Source organism: Salmo trutta, chromosome 33 (genome assembly GCF_901001165.1).
Source record: "Salmo trutta chromosome 33, fSalTru1.1, whole genome shotgun sequence".
Lineage (NCBI taxonomy): Eukaryota > Metazoa > Chordata > Actinopteri > Salmoniformes > Salmonidae > Salmo > Salmo trutta.
In genome coordinates, this window is record NC_042989.1 from 16,464,921 (window position 1) to 16,490,742 (window position 25,822).

At 47.6% G+C, this 25,822-nt stretch overlaps 1 protein-coding gene across 2 annotated transcripts in view; it reads left to right on the forward strand.

The window, feature by feature from the left end:
- The first annotated feature begins 311 nt into the window (after positions 1-311).
- The window catches only part of LOC115172491 (1-phosphatidylinositol 4,5-bisphosphate phosphodiesterase beta-1), a 33,454-nt gene continuing 7,943 nt past the window's right edge, over positions 312-25,822 (forward strand). Inside the window, exons 1-29 of one of the 2 annotated variants that reach the window (XM_029729974.1) lie at positions 321-388; positions 720-1,246; positions 1,993-2,070; positions 2,565-2,633; positions 2,879-3,019; positions 3,194-3,273; positions 3,429-3,482; positions 3,748-3,823; positions 3,995-4,095; positions 4,256-4,419; positions 11,473-11,619; positions 14,554-14,711; positions 16,455-16,537; positions 16,630-16,714; positions 16,860-17,046; positions 17,228-17,298; positions 17,429-17,528; positions 18,047-18,131; positions 18,786-18,910; positions 19,022-19,176; positions 19,322-19,486; positions 19,758-19,857; positions 23,824-23,928; positions 24,193-24,305; positions 24,445-24,583; positions 24,782-24,835; positions 24,937-25,153; positions 25,472-25,631; positions 25,697-25,773. In XM_029729974.1, coding sequence (XP_029585834.1) covers positions 1,148-1,246; positions 1,993-2,070; positions 2,565-2,633; positions 2,879-3,019; positions 3,194-3,273; positions 3,429-3,482; positions 3,748-3,823; positions 3,995-4,095; positions 4,256-4,419; positions 11,473-11,619; positions 14,554-14,711; positions 16,455-16,537; positions 16,630-16,714; positions 16,860-17,046; positions 17,228-17,298; positions 17,429-17,528; positions 18,047-18,131; positions 18,786-18,910; positions 19,022-19,176; positions 19,322-19,486; positions 19,758-19,857; positions 23,824-23,928; positions 24,193-24,305; positions 24,445-24,583; positions 24,782-24,835; positions 24,937-25,153; positions 25,472-25,631; positions 25,697-25,773 — 3,188 coding nt within the window. In that variant the 5' untranslated portion in view covers positions 321-388; positions 720-1,147. Of the gene's footprint in view, positions 389-719; positions 1,247-1,992; positions 2,071-2,564; positions 2,634-2,878; positions 3,020-3,193; positions 3,274-3,428; positions 3,483-3,747; positions 3,824-3,994; positions 4,096-4,255; positions 4,420-11,472; positions 11,620-14,553; positions 14,712-16,454; positions 16,538-16,629; positions 16,715-16,859; positions 17,047-17,227; positions 17,299-17,428; positions 17,529-18,046; positions 18,132-18,785; positions 18,911-19,021; positions 19,177-19,321; positions 19,487-19,757; positions 19,858-23,823; positions 23,929-24,192; positions 24,306-24,444; positions 24,584-24,781; positions 24,836-24,936; positions 25,154-25,471; positions 25,632-25,696; positions 25,774-25,822 lie in introns of those variants that run through there. The other variant, XM_029729975.1, reaches the window with a different exon arrangement.

A 25,822-nucleotide genomic window follows, 5' to 3' on the forward strand; every position in this document is an offset into this window, starting at 1 on the left:
TTAGTACTGGATGAGAGTAGAGGGTACACATAAGCCTTTGGTTCCTGTATGCATACACGCACGCACGCACGCACACGCACACACACACACACACACACACACACACACACACACACACACACACACACACACACACACACACACACACACACACACACACACACACACACACACACACTATATTAACCACACACACACACACCATATCAACTAAATAAATGCTGTAGCTCGCCCACACACTCAGGACTCTTCACCCCTTGAGGATGGAGTGGGAGAGTAGAAGCTGAAATAGCTCCTGCAGTAGTCCTGTACACACGCGCACTGTCCACAGGTCAAGCTTTTTAGGATTCAAACCCTTGCAACCAACCATGATGGAAAACCTGTACAGGTAAGTATGGTCCTATGGTATGGTGCTGCACGTGGGAGCCCAAACCCTCTGTATTGTTTTTGATGATTATTTGATAAAAAAATAGATACAATTTATTATGGATCCAATAAGTTGTCTACATTGGTTTCATATCATCATTCTCTCTTTGTCTGTCTGTGTATGTGTGTGTCTGTGTGTGTGTCTGTGTGTGTGTGTGTGTGTGTGTGTGTGTGTGTGTGTGTGTGTGTGTGTGTGTGTGTGTGTGTGTGTGTGTGTGTGTGTGTGTGTGTGTGTGTGTGTGTGTGTGTGTGTGTGTGTGTCTGTGTGTGTCTGTGTGTGTGTGGGCGTGCAGGCTCCATACGCATGTCAGAGTGAGTCAGTGTGTGGAGGCAGTAGCAGTTATGTCTAACAGAGCGAGCTGACAGATAGAACAGGACAGCTAGTACTATATTATCCTGTTTTACACTAGGTATACAAGAGGACACTGATACTAGAAGAGTAACCCTAAGACAGTCAGCTAGTACAGTAGGACGCATTATACTAAAAAGGAGTATACTGTTGATTCTACAGAACTGACTAGACAGGGCAAAGGACACCGTTGATTGTAGATGGATATGCAGCTTGTTTCAGTGATGTAAATACCAGATCACTATCATCCAACCCTCTCAGTCTACTGACTAAAGAGGAGAGAAGAGGAGAGCAAGACAGGAGAGGAGAAAGAGTATAGACGTAAAGGGAAAGAGGACTTCCCGCGCTGCTGATTGAAGGTGTGTGTGTACCATGGCAGGGGCTCAGCCAGGGACACATGCTCTGAAGCTTAAACCCTCGACCGTCCCCAATACTCTGCAGAATGGCAGCCGATTCATGAAATGGGATGATGTGAGTATCAGTGTGTCAGTGTGTTGTTAACACTCCTTTTAGGAATGATAAGTGCTAGACATTTAAGATGAAAATGTGCACACACTTGACGTTTGTGGTTGTGATTACACATGTAATGTGGTTGCAAATATGTTGTAACATGTGTGTGTGTGTGTGTGTGTGTGTGTGTGTGTGTGTGTGTGTGTGTGTGTGTGTGTGTGTGTGTGTGTGTGTGTGCGTGTGTGTGTGTGTACATGTATGTACGTGTGTGTACGTGTGCGTGTTTGCAAGAATGTGTGTTGGTATGTTGAAGGTTTTAAGCACAGAGCAAGGATACAGAGAAATGTGCTGGCATGTTGCTATGGTAACTGCCATGGTTAAAATCCCTCCTCGGTTAACCGAAATGTTCCACCACATAAAAGAGAGAGATAGATAGAGTGAGAGAGATAGAGAGAGAGAGAAAGAGGGAGAGAGAGAGTGTGTGTGTGCATTGGTGCGTACGTGTGTGTGTCAGTATATATTTCTAAGTAAAGAGGTAATTTGGGACCGGAGTGATTCATGCTTATGCAACGCCTTAGTCAAACCCAACTCAGCTTCAAACATGCGCACACACACACACACACACACACACACACACACACACACACACACACACACACACACACACACACACACACAATACAACATATTCACAACCACATTACATGCATAATCACAACCAACAATGTCAAGTTTGTGTGTGCTAATCTCTGTCTCCATGTGGTCAGGATCTCTCAACAGTGACTCCCATCACCCTGACTGTGGATCCACACGGATACTTCCTTCACTGGACTGACCAGAACAAGGTACACACACACACACACACACACACACAAACACACACACACACACACACACACACACACACACACACACACACACACACACACACACACACACACACACACACACACACACACACACACACACAGGAGCTAAGTGGAGGAGACGCCATGCTGTCTCTCACTTTGGGACTCCCACTGTGTATTCTGCTTCCTGCTGGGGCTTAGTGTGTGTGTGTGTGTGTGTGTGTGTGTGTGTGTGTGTGTGTGTGTGTGCGTGCGTGTGTGTGTGTGTGTGTGTGTGTGTGTGTGTGTGTGTGTGTGTGTGTGTGTGTGTGTGTGTGTGTGTGTGTGTGTGTTTTTGAGTGAGTGAGTGAGTGAGTGAGTGAGTGAGTGAGTGAGTGAGTGATGAATATTTTAACACCCCTCGCACTCCTTCTCTCATGTCTTTACTCTCTCCCTCATTATCTCTCTATCCTTTTTTCTCTCTGTCTTTCTCCCTTCTATCTCTCCTGCAGGAGACAGAGTTGTTAGACATCACCCATATAAAGGATGCCAGAACAGGGAAGAGCACCAAAACACCAAAGGTACTTAACCCCCAGGACCTCTGAATCTTGACCCAAGCATGTCAAACCAGGCTCCCGTTGGTTTTCATCACTGCCTTTGATTCATAGTCTGATTCCCTAGCCAATCAGCAACACTAATCAGTAACACTGATCAATGATGTACCATGTTGAAATGAAAACACATTTTGAGGACTGGAGCTGACACCCCTGGTCTAACCAGTGACCTTGACCTCTAACCCCTAAACTCTGACCTCTATCCTCTCTAGGAGGCAAAGCTGCGTGAGCTGCTTGATGTGGGGAACCTAGTTGGTCGTATAGAGAATCGTTTGTTGACCATAGTCACAGGACCGGACATGGTCAACATCACATACCTCAACTTCATGGCCCTGCAAGAGGAGGAGGCCACGGTACACACACACACACACACATTTACATATACACACACACACACACATACACACACACATTTACATATACATGTGCACACACACACACACACACACACACACACACACACACACACACACACACACACACACACACACACACACTGTCCCTCTCTTTGTCTCTGTGTTGTATAGGAGTGGGCTGAGGAGCTGTTCTCTCTGGCCTCCAACCTGTTGAGTCACAACATGAACAGAGAAACAAGTCTGGAGAAAGCGTGAGTCTATCAGAAAAATGTATTTCTTTACGGCATTTAAAAAGGAAACGCGGGTGCCAGACAGATCTGTGATAGCAATGGAGATCACTGGAAATGTTGGTGTGACAGAAGTGTATTTATTCCTGTCTCCCTTTTTCCTAATCTTTCTCTAACAGGTATGTCAGACTGACCCTGCAGCCAAACTCAGAGGGGCGGATCCCAGTGAAGAAGTGAGTGAATCCCATTGGTTCCTCAATCATTTTAGGGGATCGTCCTGAGCAAGGTGTTGTGCAGAATCACTGATCTATATAAATTACCTGGTATCCCAAATAACTACTCATTATAGGATCAAAATGAGTGAATCTGTGCAGCGCTTTGCTCAGGGCCCATACCTTCGAACACTAATTGTCCCTCCCGTGTCTGCTGATTAACTTCCTGTGAATCCGGCGGGATGTGATTGGTTTATATTGTGCATGTCCTGCCCCTTTTATCCAGCATCGTCCGCATGTTCTCAGCGGACAAAAAGAGGGTGGAGACGGCTTTGGAACACTGCAACCTACCATTTGGACGGGTATAGATTATAACTATGGAATACTATATAATATAACAAACTATACAATATTAAAGTTGGTAGTGGTGGTATTTTAACTGGTAGTTATTTCCTCTCACACGCAAGCCAACTATTTAAATGATCACTTCTTGAAACCTGAATCATCTCAGTGGTATTTGTGTTCCTCTGCAGAGTGACTCTATTCCCCTTGAGGACTTCACCCCTGACCTTTACAGATCTTTCCTCTCCCACCTCTGTCCTCGGCCAGAACTCAGCTCAGTTTTCTCTCAGCAGTAAGTACTGATACTACCTCCTGGCACCCAGCTCTAAACCCTGACCCTTTCTGATCTTTCCTCTCCGATCCTCTGCTGTTCAGCCAGAACTCAGCTCAGTCTTCTCTCAGCAGTATGTACAGTCACTAATTCCTGACTATTTCTCTCTCTCTTTCTGTAGAGGTGCTAAGGGTGCTTACCTGTCGGTGGATCAGATGACAGAGTTCATTAATGAGAGGCAGAGAGATCCTCGTCTGAATGAGATTCTGTATCCTCCTCTCAGACCCTCTCAGACACAGACCCTGATGGAGAAATATGAACTCAACCACAGCCTGCTCAAACAAGGTGTGTGTGAGTGTGTTTTGTGTGCATGCGTTTGTGCCTACGAGTAAGCTTGCGTGCATGCATGTATGCATACTTGGGTGTGTGAGATATGAGTGTCTTTGTGTATATGCAGTGCATTCGGAAATTATTCAGACCCCTTGACTTTTTCAACATTTGTTACGTTACAGTCTTACCGTTACAGTTTTTTTCCCTCATCAATCTCAACACAATACCCCAAAATGACAAAGCAAAAATAGGATTTTAGAAATGTATGCAAATGTGAAAAAACGAATAGGGGAAAAATCACATGTACATAAGTATTCAGACCCTTTACTCAGTACTTTGAAGCACCTTTGGCAGCGATTACAACCTTGAGTATTGGTATGACGCTACAAGTTTGGTACACCTGCATTTGGGGAGTTTTGCCCATTCTTCTCAGCAGATCCTCTCAAACTGTCAGGTTGGATGGGGAGCATTGCTGCACAGCTATTTTCAGGTCTCTCCAGAGATGTTCGATCAGGTTCAGGTCCAGGCTCTGGCTGGGCCACTCAAGGACATTCAGAGACTTGTCCCGAAGCTACTACTGCGTTGTCTTGGCTGTGTGCTTAGGGTCATTGTACTGTTGGAAGGAGAACCTTCACCCCAGTCTGAGGTCTTGAGCGCTCTGGAGCAGGTTTTCATCAAGAATCTCTCTGTCCCTCGATCCTGACTAGTCTTCCAGTCCCTGCCGCTGAAAAACATCCCCACAGCATGATGCTGCCACCATCATGCTTCACCGTTGGGATGGTGCCAGGTTTCCTCCAGAAGTGACACTTGGCATTCAGGCCAATGAGTTCAATCTTAGTTTCATCAGACAAGAGAATCTTGTTTCTCATGGTCTGAGAGTCCTTTAGGTGCCTTTTGGCAAACTCCAAGCAGGCTGTTATGTGTCTTTTACTGAGAAGTGGCTTCCGTCTGGCCACTCTACCATAAAGTCCTGATTGGTGGAATGTTGCAGAGATTGTTGTCCTTCTGGAAGTTTCTCCCATCTCCACAGAGGAACTCTGGAGCTCCAGAGTATTTCCCTCATTAAAATGCAAATCATTTTCTAACATTTTTGACATGTGTTTTTCTGGATTTTTTTGTTGTTATTCTGTCTCTCACTGTTCAAATAAACCTACCATTAAAATGATAGACTGATCATTTCTTTGTAAGTGGGCAAACGTACAAAATCAGCAGGGGATCAAATACTTTTTCCCCCCACTGTATATAGACAGGTATGTGCCTTTCCAATTCATGTCCAATCAATTGAATTTACCACAGGTGGACTCCAATCAAGTTGTAGAAACATCTCAAGGGTGATCAATGGAAACAGAATACACCTGAGTTCAATTTCAAGTCTCATAGCAAAGGGTCTGAATACTTATGTAAATAAGGTGTTTCAGTTTAAAATGTTTAATAAATTAGCAAGTTTCTAAAAACCTGTTTTCACTTTGTCATTATGGGGTATTGTCAAGGGTGTGTGTACTGGTGGCGAAGTCAGGTGCAGGAGAGCAGAGAGTTGTGAACAGGCGCACACTTTATTCAGGCTGGAGTGAACAAACAGACAGACTCAATCTGTGTCAAAACCTCCAGCAAAAAGGCAAAAGTGCAAAGCGCGAAAAACACTCACCAAAGCTAATGTACCAAATAAACATACAACGTGCACAAACACGGAACATGGAAACATAGCCTGGCGCGTAACAATAACCAGATAACAACAAACAATTTCACACAAAGACATGGAGGGGAACAGAGGAATAAATACATGCATTGTGATTAGGGAATGAAAACCAGGTGTGCAGGGAACAAGACAAAACAAATGAAACAATGAAAAATGGAGCGGCGATGGCTAGAAAGCCAGTGACGTTGACTGCCGAACGCCGCCCGAACAAGGAGAGGAGCCGACTTCGGCGGAAGTCGTGACAGTACCCCCCCTTCGCGCGCGGCTCCAGCGGCACGCCAACACCAGCCTCGGGGACGACCCGGAGGGCGAGGCGCAGGGCAATCCGGCCGGTGACGGTGGAACTCCCGCAGCAGTTCAGGATCCAATACATCCGCCACCGGAACCCAGCAGCTCTCCTCCGGACCGTACCCCTCCCACTCCACGAGGTACTGAAGGCCCCTCGCCCGATGCCTCGAATCCAGGATGGAACGAACGGAGTACACGGGGGCCCCCTCGATGTCCAGAGGGGGCGGAGGAACCTCCCATAGATTCCTGGAGCGGACCAACCACCACCGGCCTGAGGAGAGACACATGGAACGAGGGCTTAATACGGTAATCGGGGGGAAGCTGTAACCTGTAACACACCTCGTTCACTCTCCTCAGGACTTTGAATGGCCCCACAAACCGCGGACCCAGCTTCCGGCAGGGCAGGCGGAGGGGCAGGTTTCGGTTCGAGAGCCAGACCCGGTATCACTGCGGTGACGTTCCGCGCTGGTCTTTTGGCGCAGCGCGGCTCGGCCGGCTTCCCATGTCTCCTCCGCGCGCCTGAACCAGTTGTCCACCGCCGGAGCCTCGGTCTGACCCTGATGCCAAGGCGCCAGAACCAGCTGGTTCCCCAATATGCTTTGAAAGGGGGAGAGGTTAGTGGAGGAGTGGAGGAGTGGCGGAGCGAGTTCTGCGCCATCTTGACCCAGGGCACGAACGCCGCCCACTCCCCCGGCCGGTCCTGGCAATAGGACCGCAGAAACCTGCCCACATCCTGGTTCACTCTCTCCACCTGCCCGTTATTCTCAGGGTGAAAACCCGAGGTGAGGCTGATCGAGACCCCAGACGTTCCATGAATGCCTTCCAGACTCTCGACGGGAACTGGGGATCCCGATCAGAAACTATATCCTCTGGCACCCAGTAGTGCCGGAGGACGTGTGTAAACAGGGCCTCTGCAGTCTGTAGGGCCGTAGGGAGACCGGGCAGAGGGAGGAGACGCCAGGACTTAGAGAAATGATCCACAACGACCAGGATCGTGGTGTTTCCCTGTGAGGCAGGAATATCGGTTAGAAAATCCACCGACAGGTGTGACCAAGGTCGTTGTGGAACGGGTAAGGGATGTAGCTTACCTCTGGGCAGGTGTCTAGGAGCCTTACACTGGGCACACAACTAGCAGGAGGAAACATAAACCCTCACTTCCTTTGCCAAGGTGGGCCACCAGTACTTCCCAGTCAGACAGCGCACCATCCGACCGATCCCCGGATGACCAGAGGAGGGTGACGTGTGGGCCCAATAGATCAACTGGTCATGGACAGCAGATGGAACGTACAGACGCCCGACGGGACACTGGAGGGGAGCGGGCTCTGTACGCAACGCCTGCTCAATGTCCGCGTCCAGCTCCCACATGACCGGCGCTACCAGGCAGAAGGCCGGGAGTATGGGAGTCTGATCAATGGGCCGCTCCTCTGTGTCATACAGCCGGGACAGTGCGTCTGCCTTCATATTCTGGGAACCTGGTCTGTAGGACAGGGTAAACACAAAACGGGTAAAGAACATGGCCCACCTTGCCTGACGAGGATTGTCTCTTCGCTGCCCGGATGTACTCCAGGTTGCGGGGGTCAGTCCAGATGAGGAAAGGGTGTTTAGCCCCCTCAAGCCAATGTCTCCATGCCTTCAAAGCTTTAACCACAGCCAACAGCTCCCGGTCCCCCACATCATAGTTTCACTCCGCCGGGCTGAGCTTCTTCGAGAAGAAAGCACAGGGGCGGAGCTTCGGTGGCGTGCCCGAGTGCAGTGAGAGCACGGCTCCTATCCCAGCCTCAGACGCGTCCACCTCCACTATGAATGCCAAAGAGGGATCCGGATGGGCCAGCACGGGAGCCGAGGTAAACACAGCTCTTAGGTGCCCAAAAGCCCTTTCCGCCTCAACCGACCACTGCAGACGTACAGGACCCCCTTCAGCAGTGAGGTAATGGGAGCAGCCACCTGGCCAAAACCCCGGATAAATCTCCGGTAGTAATTGGCAAACCCTACAAACCCTAAATCCTAAAAACCGCTGCACCTCCTTTACAGGAGGTTGCAATGCGGTCACTCTCCATCTCCACCCCTGATGTGGAAATGCAATACCCTAGGAAGGAGACGGCCTGCTGGAAGAACAGGCATTTCTCAGCCTTGATGTACAGGTCATGCTCCAACAGTCGTCCAAGTACCCTGCGCACCAAGGACAAATGCTCGGCGCGTGTCGCGGAGTATATCAGAATGTCATCGATATACACCACTACACCCTGCCCGTGCAGGTCCCTGAAAATCTAATCTACAAAGGATTGGAAGACTGATGGAGCATTCATCAACCCGTACGGCATGACGAGGTACTCATAATGGCCTGAGGTGGTACTAAATGCCGTCTTCCACTCGTCTCCCTCCCGGATACGCACCAGGTTGTACGCGCTCCTGAGATCCAGTTTAGTGAAGAAGCACGCCCCGTGCATCGACTCAATCGCCATGGCGATGAGAGGTAGCGGGTAACTGTACCTCACCGTGATTTGGGAGCAGACCTCCCTCCTTCTTCTTCACAAAAAAGAAACTCGTGGAGGCGGGTGAAGTGGAGGACCGAATGTACCCCTGACGCAGGGATTCAGAGACATATGTCTCCATAGCCGCCGTCTCCGCTTGCGACAGGGGATACACGTGACTCCTGGGAAATGCAGCATCTACCAGGAGATTTATCGTACAATCCCCCCGTCGATGAGGTGGTAATTGAGTCGCCTTCTTTTTACAGAAGGCGAGAGCCAAATCGGCATATTCTGGGGGGATGCTCACGGTGGAGACCTGGTCTGGACTTTCCACCATGGTAGCACCAATGGAAACCCCTACACACCTCCCCGAGCACTCTCGCGGCCACCCCGTGAGAGCCCTCTGTTGCCAGGAAGTGGGGTTATGACGAGCCAACCAGGGAAGGCCTAGTACCACAGGAAACACAGGAGAGTCAATGAGGAAGAGACTGATTCTCTCCTTGTGACCCCCCTGCGTCTCCATGGCCAGGGAGATGGTGGCTTCCCTGATTAGCCCGGACCCTAATGGTCGACTATCCAGAGCGTGTACCGGAAAAGGTCTAACCACAGGAATAATGGGTACATTAGGTGGACAACAAACAGGTACAAACAGGTGGACAACAGAGGACTCTGGATGAGAGTGGTGCAGACTCACCTGGGGTGACGCCAGAGTGCCCTGCCTACTGCCTCGACTCCCAGAGGGACCAACCCGGCACCGACCGGCAGTGTGCCCTCTGCGGCCACAGATGGTGCACATGAAGCCCCCTCCTCCAGCCTCCCTATGCGCAGCCCCTCCTAGCTCCATGGGCACCGGAGCGGGGGTGCTGGAAGATGGAACCGACAGAGCCCCCTCTGGACGTCCGCGGGTGACCAGCAGGTTATCCAACCGGATGGACAGATCCACCAGTTGGTCAAAAGTGATGATGGCATCCCTGCAGGCCAACTCACGTCGGATGTCCTCGCGCAGGCTGCATCGGTAGTGGTCGATGAGGGTCCTGTCGTTCCACCCTGCTCCGGCGGCCAAGGTCCGGAATTCCAGGGCGAACTCCTGGGCGCTCCTCGTCCCCTGCCTCAAATGGAAGTGCCGTTCCCCCGCCACTCTTCCTTCGAGCGGATGGTCGAAGACGTCCCGGAAGCGACGGGTGAATTCCTCGAAGTGGTCCAACGCCGCGTCTCCTTCTCCCCACACTGCGTTTGCCCACTCCAGAGCTCTCCCCGAGAGGCATGAGACGAGGGCGGACACTCTCTTCCTTCCCGAGGGAGCTGGGTGAACGGGGGCCAGGTATAGGTCCAGTTGTAAGAGGAACCCCAGGTATTCGCAGAGTAACATTCGCAGAATACGACCCTGCCTCACACAGGAAGCGGCGCAGGTCCTAATCCAGGCACTTGTCATCTCCCGTCTGGATTACTGCAACTCGCTGTTGGCTGGGCTCCCTGCCTGTGCCATCAAACCCCTACAACTCATCCAGAACGCCGCAGCCCGTCTGGTGTTCAACCTTCCCAGGTTCTCTCACGTCACCCCGCTCCTCCGCTCTCTCCACTGGCTTCCAGTTGAAGCTCGCATCCGCTACAAGACCATGGTGCTTGCCTACGGAGCTGTGAGGGGAACGGCACCTCTGTACCTTCAGGCTCTGATCAGGCCCTACACCCAAACAAGGGCACTGCGTTCATCCACCTCTGGCCTGCTCGCCTCCCTACCTCTGAGGAAGCACAGTTCCCGCTCAGCCCAGTCAAAACTGTTCGCCGCTCTGGCACCCCAATGGTGGAACAAGCTCCCTCACGATGCCAGGACAGCGGAGTCAATCACCACCTTCTGGAGACACCTGAAACCCCACCTCTTTAAGGAATACCTGGGATAGGATAAAGTAATCCTTCTAACCCCCCCCCCCCCCTTTAAAAGATTTAGATGCACTATTGTAAAGTGGTTGTTCTACTGGATATTATAGGTGAATGCACCAATTTGTAAGTCGCTCTGGATAAGAGCGTCTGCTAAATGACTTAAATGTAAATGTAAATGTATTGTTGTCATAGGTGTCGTAAGGATTGGACCAAGGCGCAGCGGGTAAAGTGCTCATCTTCTTAATTTATTTAAAGATAACACTTGAACAAAATAAACAAAACAACGAAACAGTTCCGTAAGGCAACACAGGCTAAACAGGAAAACAACCACCCACAAAACACAAGTGAAACAAACCCCAACTAAATATGGCCTCCAATTAGAGTCAACGACAACCAGCTGCCTCTAATTAGAGGTCCTACCAAACCCCAACATAGAAATTGAAAACTAGATTTAAACATAGAAATAGAAAACATAGAACCTAAACCAAATACACCGAAACACACAAAACAAACACCCCCTGCCACGCCCTGACCAAACTACAATGACAAAATAACCCCTTTTACTGGTCAGGACGTGACAATTGTGTGTAGATTGCTGATGATTTATTTTATTTAATCCATTTTAGAATAAGGCTGTAACGTAACAAAATGTGGAAAAAGTAAAAGGGTCTGAATACTTTCCTAATGCACTGTAATCCTCCATTGTGTGCATGTGTGTGCCTGTGTGTTCTGTAGGCCTGATCACGTTGGAGGGGCTCAGCAAGTACCTGGTGTCTGATGAGAACGGAGTGATTCCTCCTGAGAAGCTGGACCAGTCTGAAGACATGACCTTCCCTCTGTCTCACTACTTCATCAACTCCTCACATAACACCTACCTCACAGGTACACACATGCACGCCCATGCGCACACACACACACACATTAGTGATTTAGGGTCATGAAATATTGTGTGGTTGAGGGGTGGGTGGGTGGCTGGTGGGTGGGTTGAATAAAGAGAACACAATACCTTAAATCCATAATGTACTGTATCATAAATGTATAATTCTTGTGCCATTTATATTTATAGGCTACTTTGAGGTTTTTCTCTCATTATTTTAGGTTATCTGGCATTAGTGCGTATGCCTACGCTTTAGGGCCTAACTGTAGCCTATGCACGCCAAATAGCCTTTATGCCAATCACAAAATGCTTTTGGAAACGGTCAGAAAAAGTTAATGTAGATCCACAGAGTCAAAAAGGACAATCTCAAGTGTAATTCAATAAAAGAAACGCTGTGAAATGGAGAGTTAAAAATAAAGACAAGGGAGTGCAAGAAAAGTAATGTTTGGGAAAGATTTGAAGTGGTAAGAGGATGACGATGGTGACAGGTGTGCATAATCAGCAGTCTGGTGACCTAGAGGCCAGAGAGGGAAGGTTCCCGAAGTGCGGGAACCTGTTGAACCGGCTGGGGCGCAGGAGCCCGGCGACCTAGAGCGCAAAAGAAGGAGTAGACGATACAGCATCCCCTCTCCGACACGCGGCTCCAGCCGCAGGACGCCGACCAGAGGGACGTTCCGGGGATCAGGAGCGGATCTGTCGCCTCCGTAGGGGCACAGGAACCAGACTAGCAGCCTGAAGCGCAGGAGCCTGCTGAGCCTTGGAAGGCATGGAAGCCTGACGAGCTAGCTGAGGCATCATCGGTAGACTCGGCAACAGACACTTGACCCGCCAACTGAGTCTTGACACCCTGATGTACCGGCTGAGGCATAAAAGCCTGTAAGGCAGGCTGAGGCATCCTTGGTTGCTCCGGCAGTGGAACCCAGACCTGATGTCACCTCCAACACACAAAAAAAACACTGCCTGATGCTTCCCTTTGGTGAGGCGTTATTCTGTAAGCAAGTACAGGGAGTTCATATTTAATAAATAAATGGAACATAATACAAAACAAGAAACACAAAAAGCACACAGATATGAAACAGAAACAATAACGCCTGGTGAAGGAACCAAAGGGAGTGACATAAATAGGGCAGGTAATCAAGGAGGTGATGGAGTCCAGGTGGGTGACAATAAGCGCTGGTGCGCGTGACGATAGTGACAGGTGTGTGTAATAATCAGCAGTCTGGTGACCTAGAGGCCAGAGAGGGAGTATATGTGACACATCCAAGCCAAACTGAAATCTTATCAGAAACATCTTGGGTCATTTTCATAGCTTTCTATTTCCTTACAACCGGTCAAACTGATGTCATTTGGACATTTTGCATAGAAAATCTTTCCTGGTTTTTGTTGTTGTCGAGTTATTGTATTTTCTCCCAGGTCCCCAAATGTCTTTGCTCCGCAAAAGAAGCAGAGATGACAGAGATAACTTTACCGATATCAATTAGAATGAAGCATTCATTCTATTGAGCTAAGACATTATTCTGGTGAGCAAGGGTTTATTTAGTCTTCTAAGGAAACATAATGACAGAAGAGAAGGTGCATGTATGTAATGATAGATAAGTTGATGAACAAATATAAATTATAACCGGAAACATATCTTCAGTGCATTCAGAAAGTATTTTGTTATCTTACAGCCTTATTCTAAAATTGATTAAATTGTTTTTTTAAAATCATCAATCTACAGTACACACAATACCCCATAATGACAAAGCAAAGACACATTTTGAGATGTTTTTGAAAATGATAAAAAATACAAAATTGAAATATCAGATTTATATAAGTATTCAGACCCTTTACTCAGTACTTTGTTGAAGCACCTTTGGCAGCAATTACAGCCTCAAGTCTTCTTGGGTATGACTCTATGTGCATGGCACACCTGGGGAGTTTCTCCTATTCTTCTCTGCAGATCCTTTCAAGCTTTGTTAGGTTGGAAGGGGAACATCGCTGCACAGAATTTTTCAGGTCTCTCCAGAGATGTTTGATCAGGTTCAAGTCCGGGCTCTGGCAGGGCCACTCAATGACATTCAGAAGCCACTCCTGCGTTGTCTTGGCTGTGTGTTTAGGGTCGTTGTCCTGATAGAAGGTGAACCTTCGCCCCAGTCTGAGCTCTCTGGAGCAGGTTTTCATCAAGGATCTCTCTGTACTTTACTCCGTTCATCTTTCATTCGATCCTGACTATTCTCCCAGTCCCTGCTGCTGAACAACATCTACACAGCATGATGCTGCCACCACCATGCTTCACTGTAGGGATGGTATTGGCCAGGTGATGAGCAGTGCCTGGTTTCCTCCAGATGTGACGCTTGGCATTCAGGCCAAAGAAGTTCAATCTTGTTTTCATCAGACCAGAGAATCTTGTTTCTCATGGTCTACGAATCCTTTAGGTGCCTTTTGGCAAACTCCAAGTGGGCTGTCATGTGCTTTTACTGAGAAGTGGCTTCTGTCTGGCCACTCCACCTTAATGTCCTGATTGGTGGAGTGCTGCAGAGATTGTTGTCCTTCTGGAAGGTTCTCCCATCTTGACAGAGGAACTCTGGAGCTCTGTCAGAGTAACCATGGGGCTCTTGGTCACCTCCCTGACCAAGGCCCTTCTCCCCCGATTGCTCAGTTTGGCTGGGCGGCCAGCTCTAGGAGGAGTCTTGATAGTTCCAAACTTCTTCCATTGAACAAATAGCTGACCCTGGCATCACTAACACACACACACACACACACACACACACACACACACACACACACACACACACACACACACACACACACACACACACACACACACACACACACACACACACACACACACACACACACACACACACACTATTTGTTGACTCACACAAATCTAATCTGTGTGTAGGCCTATATATATTTATAAATATGTGTGTGTATGTGTATGTGTGTGTGTGTAGCGGGGCAGCTGGCAGGTAGTTCGTCAGTGGAGATGTACCGTCAAGTGATGTTGGCAGGCTGTCGGTGTGTGGAGTTAGACTGTTGGAAAGGACGGACCACAGAAGAGGAACCAGTCATCACGCACGGCTTCACCATGACCTCAGAGATCTGCTTTAAGGTACACACACGTCGCACGCCGCTCGCACGCACACACAAACACACACATGCTCTGAAATCTCCTGCATCAAGGCTAACTCCATTCGTCTGTGTCAAGGCTACATTAGTCTCTGCCTTGTCTCTGCTTCTAAAACTGTTCATTTTATTCAGATATAGTCTATATCGGACACGGCAGGCCACTGCAGTAAGCTGAATTCACTGTCATGTTCGTGGAACCATTCCTGGACAATCCTAGCTTTGTGTCAAAATATATACCGTAAAATATTTTCACTGATGGATACACTGCTGCCATGAAGGGATGCACCTGATTGGCAATGTGTGGCTCAGTTAGTTGGGCATGGTGCTTGCAACACCAGGGTTGTGGGTTTGATTCCCACGGGGGACCAGTGTGAAAAATAATAAATGTATGTACTCATTACTGTAAGTTGCTCTGGAGAAGAGCGTCTGCTAAATGATGTAAAAATGGCAATGATATCCTGGGGCATTCAAACATTGCTCCACTTTTATCAAGGGGCCAATGCGTGCCATGAAAACACACCCCACACCATGACACCACCACAACCTGCCTTCAATGTTGACAGGGTGCGTGATAGATGCAGTAGTGTAAAAATACTTTAAAGTACTACTTAAGTAGTTTTTTGGGCTATCTGTACTTTACTATTTCTATTTTTGACAACTTTTACTTTTACTTCACTACATTCCTAAAGATAATTATATACTGTTTACTCCATACATTTTCCCTGACACCCAAAAGTACTCGTTACATTTTGAATGCTTAGCAGGACAGGAAAATTGTCAAATTCACACACTTATCAAGAGAACATCCCTTGTCATCCTCTACCTCTGATCTGACGGACTCACAAAACATATGCTTCATTTGTAAATTATGTGTTAGTGTTGGAGCATGCCCCTGGCTATTTGTAAATTAAAATAAACAAGAAAATTATGCCGTATGGTTTACTTAATATAAGGAATATGAAATTATTTATATTTTTACTTTTACTTTTCATACTTGGGTATATTGTAGCAATTACATTTACTTTTAATACTTAAGTATATTTGAAACCAAATACTTTTAGACTTACTCAAGTAGTATTTTACTGGGTGACTGACTTTTACTTGAGTCATTTCATATTAAGGTATCTTTACTGTTACTCAAGTATGATAATTGGGTACTTTTTCCACCAGTGGATAGATGCATGTGCTCATGTGGTTTTCTTCATACCCTCATCCTCCCATCAGCGTGAAACAGCAGGAACCAGGATTCACCAGACCAGGCAATGTTTTTCCAATTCTCCAGTGTCCAGTGTTTTCGTTCCGTAGCCCACTGCAACGGCAGTTTCTTGTTTTTTGCTAAAAGAAGTGGAACTCTATAAGGTCGTTGGCTGCCATACCCCATTTGTGTCAATGTACGATGAGTTGTGCATTCTTTTCTGGGTCTTTGGGCACGAATGTTGTACTGTCCGTTGACAAACTGTTGCCCATCTGTTGCTCTGCACAATTCATGTCAGCCTCCTTTTTCTTCTTTCATCAATTACCCGTTTTTGACCACTGGCCTGCCATTGGCTGGATGTCCTTTGGGTGGTGGACTATTCTTGAAACACGGGAAACTGTTGAGCGTGAAAAACTCATCAGCGTTGCAGTTCTTGACACACCTAATGTTTTGTACACTCAGTGTATATATGTGTAATAACCAACTATAACCAACTAACCAACTATTATAACTTCTCCTTTTACTCTACAGGAGGTGATTGAGGCCATCGCTGAATGTGCTTTCAAAACCTCTCCTTTTCCTGTCATCCTGTCCTTCGAAAACCATGTGGACTCGTGAGTAAACATATATATTAATAGGCGAATATATTAGAAAATATTTGGTGAACTGCTCTTTAATCCTGACCCCTGACCTCTAATCCTAACAGGCCAAAGCAACAAGCCAAGATGGCAGAATACTGTAGGTCGATTTTTGGAGATGCACTACTGATTGACCCACTGGAGAAATATCCTGTACGTTTTTAGGACACATGCGCAACCCCCCCCCCCCCCCCCCCCCCCCCCACACACACACACACACACACACACTTGCATGCATGTACACTGATATGTGTGCGCGTTGCTTGTGTGTGTGTCTGTTTGTTTGTGTGTGTGTTAGCTGGAGTCTGGGGTACCCCTGCCAAGTCCTCAGGAGCTGATAGGTAAGATCCTCATTAAGAACAAGAAATCCCACAAGCCCTCGGCTGCCCATGGCAACAAGAGAATGGCAGAGCAGCCAACCAACCAGAGCGTAGCAGCAGAACAGGCAACAGATGAACCCTCGTCTCCTAGCAACATTACAGAAGGTGAGGCTGTCTGCAAGTGTGCTCTAATGCATAAAAATTCTGATAATAATAATAATAATCATGTTCATCGTCTTCATCACTATCATCACAGCTGGTGAGGCTCTCTAGAAGCCTTTTATAAGAAATGACAACAACAACAAAAACACTTTTAGAGTATATGAAAATGTAAACATTCTTTCAGGAGAAATAGAGGCTGAAGACGATGATGATGACGATGATGATGACGATGACTGTAAGAAGACATCAGATGAGGTGAGTTCAGTAGCTTGTACTCTGCTACCATGGTTACTTGGTTACCCTTTAACACTGCTGATGTAGGTTAGATGGGAGTGTCAGGGTTAGGGTAACATGGCTGCCTGTTATGTGATGACTTTGTCTCCAGGGGACAGCAGAGGAGCGGGAAGCCGTAGCCACAGAGGAGATGTCCACTCTGGTCAACTACGTCCAGCCCACCAAGTTTAACTCCTTCGAGGCGTCCAAAAGTATGCTGGCTCACTGCATATACACTGAGTATACCAAACATTAGGAACACATTCACATGGAAGACATGTTGGCCCATGTTGATTCCAATGCTTCCCAAAGTTGTGTCAAGTTGTCTGGATGTCCTTTGGGTGGTGGACCATTCTTGATACACATGGGAAACTGTTGAGTGTAAAAAAAAACAGCAGTGTTGCAGTTCTTGACACAAACTAGTGTGCCTGTCACCTACTACATTAACCCATTCAAATGCACTTAAATGTTTTGTCTTGCCCATTCACCCTCAATTGTGAAAAGGCTTAAAACTCCTTCTTTAACCTGTCTCCTCCACTTCATCTACACTGATTGAAGTGGATTTAACAAGTGACGTCAATAAGGGATCATAGCTTTCACCTGGATTCAATTGGTCAGTCTATGTCATGGAAAGAGCAAATGTTCTTAATGTTTTGTATACTCAGTGTATACACATATATGAGCGCATAAACACACAAATGCATAATAAACCATTATGTTCTTTCCCCAGAGGTTAATCGCAGCTTTCAAATGTCATCATTTGTGGAGACTAAAGCTCTGGAGCACCTCACGAAGTCGCCCGTGGAGTTTGTGGAGTATCCTTAAGATTCAGCTACCCTCTAAATAACCCCAACAATAACCCAGAACCCTAACTCTACTTCAGTATTAGTTTGTAGTGTGGTTGATTACTTATTTTAGCTAATTCCATTGAAGATTAGCAGCAGTTAAGTCTCATCAATGCAGTTGACTAATATACAGGCCCTACTCTACACTCTTAGAAAAAGGGTTCCAAAAGGGTTCTGTGGCTGTTCCCATAGGAGGACCTCTTTTCAGGTAGCACTCTTTTGGGTTCCATGTAGAACCCCTATGTGGAAAGGCTTCTACATGGGAACCAAAAAGGTCCTGTCTGGAACCAAAATGGGTTCTTCAAAGGGTTATCCTAGGGGACAGTCAAAGAACCCTTGTTGGTTCTAAGATCAATCAATCAATCAAATGTATTTATGGATTCAGCCGATGTCACAAAGTTCTATACAGAAACCCAGCCTAAAACCGCAAACAGCAAGCAATTCAGACGTAGAAGCACAGTGGCTAGGAAAGACTCCCTAGAAAGGCAGGAACCTAGGAAGAAACCTAGAGGGGAACCAGGCTCTGAGGGGTGGCCAGTCCTCTTCTGTCTGTGCCGGGTGGAGTGTTCTAGTAAGAGTGTTCTTACTATAATGTAATGTCATGTCTTTAACATGTCCTCTCAGATATAACAAGCAGCAGTTGAGTCGTATCTACCCTAAAGGCACTAGGGTGGACTCTTCCAACTACATGCCACAACTCTTCTGGAACGCTGGCTGCCAGCTGGTGGCACTCAACTTCCAAACTATAGGTGAGGCCTGCCTACTTCACCTGTGACCCCTGACCTCTCTTAACCTCTGACCTCCCCATGACCTCTGTCTCTCTCTCTTTCTTTATCCCTCTCTCTCTCTCTCTCTCTCAGATCTGTCTATGCAGTTGAACCTGGGCATGTATGAATACAATGGGAAGAGCGGCTACAGACTGAAACCAGAGTTCATGAGACGACCAGACAAACACTTTGACCCATTCGCTGAGAGCACCGTGGACGGCATTGTGGCTAACACAGTCAAGGTCAAGGTAGACGTTACAGAATACTCTAACCATAACCATAACCCAACCAACACACTGTCTGTCAAGGTTAACCAATTAACCAGTTACTGTAGTTTTGACTAAGTGTGGATATAAAATTAGCCCATTTAAACTGAGCGTCTCTCTCCTACAGATAATATCAGGCCAGTTTCTGAGCGACAAGAAGGTAGGTGTGTACGTAGAGCTCGACATGTTTGGTCTTCCTGTGGACACCAGGAGAAAAGCCCTGAAGACCAAGACATCCCAAAGCAACGCTATCAACCCTGTCTGGGACGAGGACCCAATCATCTTCAAGAAGGTGAGACAACAGTATGACCGACTGGGTTTGAACCCAGGTCCCCTAAATGCCATAAGACTGGACTCTGTTAGCCCTCTGAGCTAAAGCCTAGGCATTAGCTCCGAGAGCTAACTCAAATCTTCATGATTCAGGCAAACTGTATAACCATAGGTAGCGTATAATATTGAAGTGTAACAGTTTAACTGTGTAAAACTGTATTATTTTAGCTGTATAACTGTGTATAATATTAAAGTATATCCATGTATGATTGTGTCTAATTGTGTTTTTGCAGGTGGTTCTCCCGACATTGGCCTCTCTGAGGATTGCTGCATTTGAGGAAGGAGGAAAGTTCATAGGTCACCGTATTATCCCTGTGCCAGCCATACGGCCCGGTAAATCAAATCAAATCAAATTGTATTTGTCACATACACATGGTTAGCAGATGTTAATGTGAGTGTAGCGAAATACTTGTGCTTCTAGTTCCGACCATGCAGTAATATCTAACAAATAATCTAACAATTTCACAACAACTACCTTATACACACAAGTGTAAAGGAATGAATAAGAATATGTACATAAAAATATATGGATGAGCGATGGCCGAACTGCATAGGCAAGATGCAGTAGATGGTATAAAGTACAGTATATACATATGAGATGAGTAATGTAGGGTATGTAAACATTATATAAAGTGGCAATGTTTAAAGTGGTTAGTGATACATTTATTTCATCCAATTTTTATTATTAAGTGGCTAGAGATGAGTCAGTGTGTTGGCAGCAGCCACTCAATGTTAGTGATGGCTGTTTAACAGTCTGGTGGCATTGAGATAGAAGCTGTTTTTCAGTCTCTCGGTCCCAGCTTTGATGCACCTGTACTGACCTCCCCTTCTGGATGATAGCGGGGTGAACAGGCAGTGGCTCGGGTGGTTGTTGTCCTTGATTATCTTTTTGGCCTTCCTGTGACATCGGGTGGTGTAGGTGTCCTGGAGGGCAGGTAGTTTGCCCCCGGTGATGCGTTGTGCAGACCTCACTACCCTCTGGAGAGCCTTACGGTTGTCGGCGGAGCAGTTGCCGTACCAGGCGGTGATACAGCCCGACAGGATGCTCTCGATTGTGCATCTGTAAAAGTTTTGTGTTTTTGGTGACAAGCCAAATTTCCTCAGCCTCCTGAGGTTGAAGAGGCACTGTTGCGCCTTCTTCACCACGCTGTCTGTGTGGGTGGACCATTTCAGTTTGTCCGTGGAACTTAAAACTTTCCACCTTCTCCACTACTGTCCCGTCGATGTGGATAGGGGGGTGCTCCCTCTGCTGTTTCCTGAAGTCCACGATCATCTCCTTTGTTTTGTTGACATTGAGTGTGAGGTTATTTTCCTGACACCACACTCCGAGGGCCCTCACCTCCTCCCTGTAGGCCGTCTTGTTGTTGTTGTTGTTGGAATCGGCTAAACTTTGAACATTGAGATATTAAATAAATGATAGAGACGAAGCCTTGAATAGAAAGAATCTGTAGCAACCCAGAAGGCTTTGGAATGTGTTTGATGGAGGAGAGGAGAGCGATGTGTTGATATAGGGAAGACAGATGGATATCTGTGGATTAGGTGAAGGAGGGGTAAGGTCAGGAGGTGAGGGGTGAGGTCAGTTCCCCTTAAGGGAGTAATCAGGGTTAGTATCTGGTTACCTTCTTTCTCTTGGGCGTAAACTAAGGATGGAGAGAGGGAGTGTCTTAAGTAGGATGTATATACCTGTGATGTCTGAAATGTTTTGCTGTCTGATTACAGCTGTACAGAACCTTTGGGAATTATTAAACTTTACATTTACATTTCCGTCATTTAGCAGATGCTCTTATCCAGAGCGACTTACAAATTGGGGCATTCACCTTATGATATCCAGTGGAACAACCACTTTACAATAGTACATCTATATATTTTTTGGGGGTGGGGGGGGGTAGAAGGATTACTTTATCCTATCCCAGGTATTCCTTAAAGGGGTGGGGTTTCAGGTGTCTCCGGAAGGTGGTGATTGACTCCGCTGTCCTGGCGTTGTGAGGGAGCTTGTTCCACCATTGGGGTGCCAGAGCAGCGAACAGTTTTGACTAGGCTGAGCGGGAACTGTGCTTCCGCAGAGGTAGGGAGGCGAGCAGGCCAGAGGTGGATGAACGCAGTGCCCTTCTTTGGGTGTAGGGACTGATCAGAGCCTGAAGGCACGGAGGTGCCGTTCCCCTCACAGCTCCGTAGGCAAGCACCATGGTCTTGTAGCAGATTCGAGCTTCAACTGGAAGCCAGTGGAGTGTGCGGAGGAGCGGGGTGACGTGCGAGAACTTGGGAAGGTTGAACACCAGATGGGCTGTGGCGTTCTGGATGAGTTGTAAGGGTTTAATGGCACAGGCAGGGAGCACCGCCAGCAGCGAGTTGCAGTAATCCAGACGGGAGATGACAAGTGCCTGGATTAGGACCTGCGCCGCTTCCTGTGTAAGGCAGGGTCGTACTCTGCGAATGTTGTAGAGCATGAACCTACAGGATCGGGTCACCGCCTTGATGTTAGCTGAGAACGACATGGTGTTGTCCATGGTCACGCCAAGGCTCTTAGCACTCTGGGAGGAGGACACAATGGAGTTGTCAACTGTGATGGCGAGATCATGGAACGAGCAGTCCTTCCCAGGGAGGAAGAGCAGCTCCGTCTTGCCGAGGTTCAGCTTGAGGTGGTGATCCGTCATCCACACTGATATGTCTGCCAGACATGCAGAGATGCGATTCGCCACCTGGTTATCAGAAGGGGGAAAGGAGAAGATTAATTGTGTGTCATCTGCGTAGCAATGATAGGAGAGACCATGTGAGGATATGACAGAGCCAAGTGACTTGGTGTATAGCGAGAATAGGAGAGGGCCTAGAACTGAGCCCTGGGGGACACCAGTGGTGAGAGCACGTGGTGCGGAGACGGATTCTCGCCACGCCACCTGGTAGGAGCGACCTGTCAGGTAGGACGCAATCCAAGAGTGAGCCGCGCCGGAGATACCCAACTCGGAGAGGGTGGAGAGGAGGATCTGATGGTTCACAGTATCAAAGGCAGCAGATAGGTCTAGAAGGATGAGAGCAGAGGAGAGAGAGTTAGCTTTAGCAGTGCGGAGAGCCTCCGTGACACAGAGAAGAGCAGTCTCAGTTGAATGACCAGCCTTGAAACCTGACTGATTTTGATCAAGAAGGTAATTCTGAGAGAGATAGCAGGAGAGCTGGCCAAGGACGGCACGCTCAAGAGTTTTGGAGAGAAAAGAAAGAAGGGATACTGGTCTGTAGTTGTTGACATCGGAGGGATCGAGTGTAGGTTTTTTGAGAAGGGGTGCAACTCTCGCTCTCTTGAAGACGGAAGGGACGTAGCCAGCAGTCAAGGATGAGTTGATGAGCGAGGTGAGAAGGTCTCCGGAAATGGTCTGGAGAAGAGAGGAGGGGATAGGGTCAAGCGGGCAGGTTGTTGGGTGGCCGGCCGTCACAAGTCGCAAGATTTCATCTGGAGAGAGAGGGGAGAAAGAGGTCAAAGCATAGGGTAGGGCAACGTGAGCAGGACCAGCGGTGTCATTTGACTTAACAAACGAGGATCGAATGTTGTCAACCTTCTTTTCAAAATGGTTGACAAAGTCATCCGCAGAGGGGGGGGGGGGGGGGATTCAGGAGGGAGGAGAAGGTGGCAAAGAGCTTCCTAGGGTTAGAGGCAGATGCTTGGAATGGTAGAAAGTGGCTTTAGCAGCAGAAACAGAGGGTCTCGAGCTTAATGACAAGTTTGGAGGGTACTATGGTGTTAAATGCTGAGCTGTAGTTGATGAACAGCATTCTTACATAGGTATTCCTCTTGTCCAGATTTGGACAAGTTAGGGCAGTGTGATTGCGATTGCATCGTCTGTGGACCTATTGGGGCGGTAAGCAAATTGGAGTGGGTCTAGGGTGTCAGGTAGGGTGGAGGTGATATGGTCCTTGACTCGTCTCTCAAAGCACTTCATGGTGAAGGAAGTGAGTGCTACGGGGCGATAGTCATTTAGCTCAGTTACCTTAGCTTTCTTGGGAACAGGAACAACATTATATTTACATTACATTTTAGTCATTTAACAGACACTCTTATCCAGAGCGACTTACAGTAGTGAATGCATACATTTCATTTTTTGTGCTGGCCCCCCATGGGAATTGAATCCACAACCTTGGCGTTGCAAACACCATGCTCTACCAACTGAGCTACAAGGAAGGCAGTGTTTACTTTAAACAGTAAACACTGATTCTGCAAATAGTTTTGTGTTTCTTTCTCTCTGTAGTCCTTATTGTCCTCTGTTGTCCTCTCCTGTCCTCAGGTTATTAACTATGTTCTGTCTGTCTCAGGTTATCGCTACATCGGCTTGAGGAATGAGAAGAACCAGTCTCTGATTCTGCCTGCTGTGTTTGTCTACATTGAAGTGAAGGATTATGTCCCAGACACCTTTGCAGGTAGGTCTGGTGTACGACAATGCCTATTAGACCTGGAGGTCTCTATATAAGCTTAGTACCAGCTTAGTCATCAGTGGTAAGGAACATGTGCATGTGTGGCAGGAATATCTGGCCTCAGAGAAGTAGTCTTTTTCGTCAGTTTGCCCACATTGCATCAAGGCTAATCCCTAGTGTGTGTGTGTGTGTGTGTGTGTGTGTGTGTGTGTGTGTGTGTGTGTGTGTGTGTGTGTGTGTGTGTGTGTGTGTGTGTGTTTGTGTGTGTAGATGTGATCGAGGCGCTGTCTAACCCTATCCGGTATGTGAATCTCCTGGAGCAGCGGTCCCAGCAGCTGGCTGCTCTCACCCTAGAGGAAGGGGAGGAGGAGACCAGCAAAGAGGTTTGTGGTCGAAAGGGGGTTATGGACAGTAAAAACGGGTTCTCCTCGATATACATGTATTTAGAAATACTGTTGCATTGCTGTTGTTGCTGGTGTTGATTGTAATGTTAAATGTTGTTGATGTTTTTGTGTTATAAAGGTTGAGGCTAATGCTGATCAGCCAGGGCCCACTGAGCCAAAAGCGAACCTACGACCTGCTCCTCTGGAGAACGGTCTCAGCCCCGGCCCTACCGTCACACCCAGGACTCCTACTAACACACCTCAGCCTGCAGCCACAGGTAACCCTGTAACCCTGGACTTCTGACATAGGTATTCCTCTTGTCCAGATTTGGACAAGTTAGGGCAGTGCAACTTCTGTCTGCCAAAGTCACACCCAAGACTGCTACTATGTCACCGCAGATGTATTGACATTAATTAATTTTCCCATTTAAATGGTGTGCCGCCAACCAATAATAGTGTTTTTGTTGTCTTTTCAGAACCAGCCAAACCAGCGTTGAAGACTGAAGATATGGTGCAGAGCGTTCTGATAGGTCAGAGGGATCAGGGGAAGGGATTGTGTGAGGTCAGTATAAGACATTGTGGCTGTGGTGTGTAGTCTATGTGCTCAACTGTGTGGTCTCTGCCGGTTCAGATATGGAGGCGGCCACACTAGAGGAGCTCAGGCAACAGAAGCTGATCATGCGGGAGCAGAAAAGACACTACAGGGAGATGAAGGATGTGGTGAAGAGACACCATAAGAAGACTTTGGAGATGGTGAAGGAACATACCACCAAACACAACCAGGCTAAGAACCAACACACACGCAGACACAACGCTCTACTGAAGACTAAACAACATGGTAAGACAAGGTAGGTAGGGTGGAGGGGGGAAATAAGGTAGAGTGTTGCATTGTGTGTGTATGTGTGCGTTGTCCATAACCCTGACTCATGTCCCTTGTGTGTATGTGTGTGTGTATGTGTGTGTGTGTGTGTGTGTGTGTGTGTGTGTGTGTGTGTGTGTGTGTGTGTGTGTGTGTGTGTGTGTGTGTGTGTGTGTGTGTGTGTGTGTGTGTGTGTGTGTGTGTGCGTGCGTGCGTGCGTGCGTGCGTGCGTGCGTGTGTGCGTGTGCGCGTGCGTGTGTGCGTGTGCGTGCGTGTGCGCGTGTATGCGCACATGTGTGTCTTGTAGAAGTTTGACGCCTGGAGGGGAGGCTGAACTGAAGCAGTTTGATGAGGAGGGAGAGGACCAACTGAGGGAGCTGAGAGAACAACAACAACAACAGCTACTGGAGCTGAGGCAGGAACAATACTACAGCGAGAAATACCTCAAAAGAGAACATATCAAACAGGTAACACACACACGCACATTAATACACTATATAACTATACATTCTAATACTCACCACTATTGCAGCTGATGGAGAAACTGACTACGGTGACTGAGGAAAGCCAGAACAACCAGATGAAGAAATTAAAAGACATTTGTGACAAGTGAGTTTGACATGACTGTGACACGTCAGTTTAACAGAGACGTAAAGTG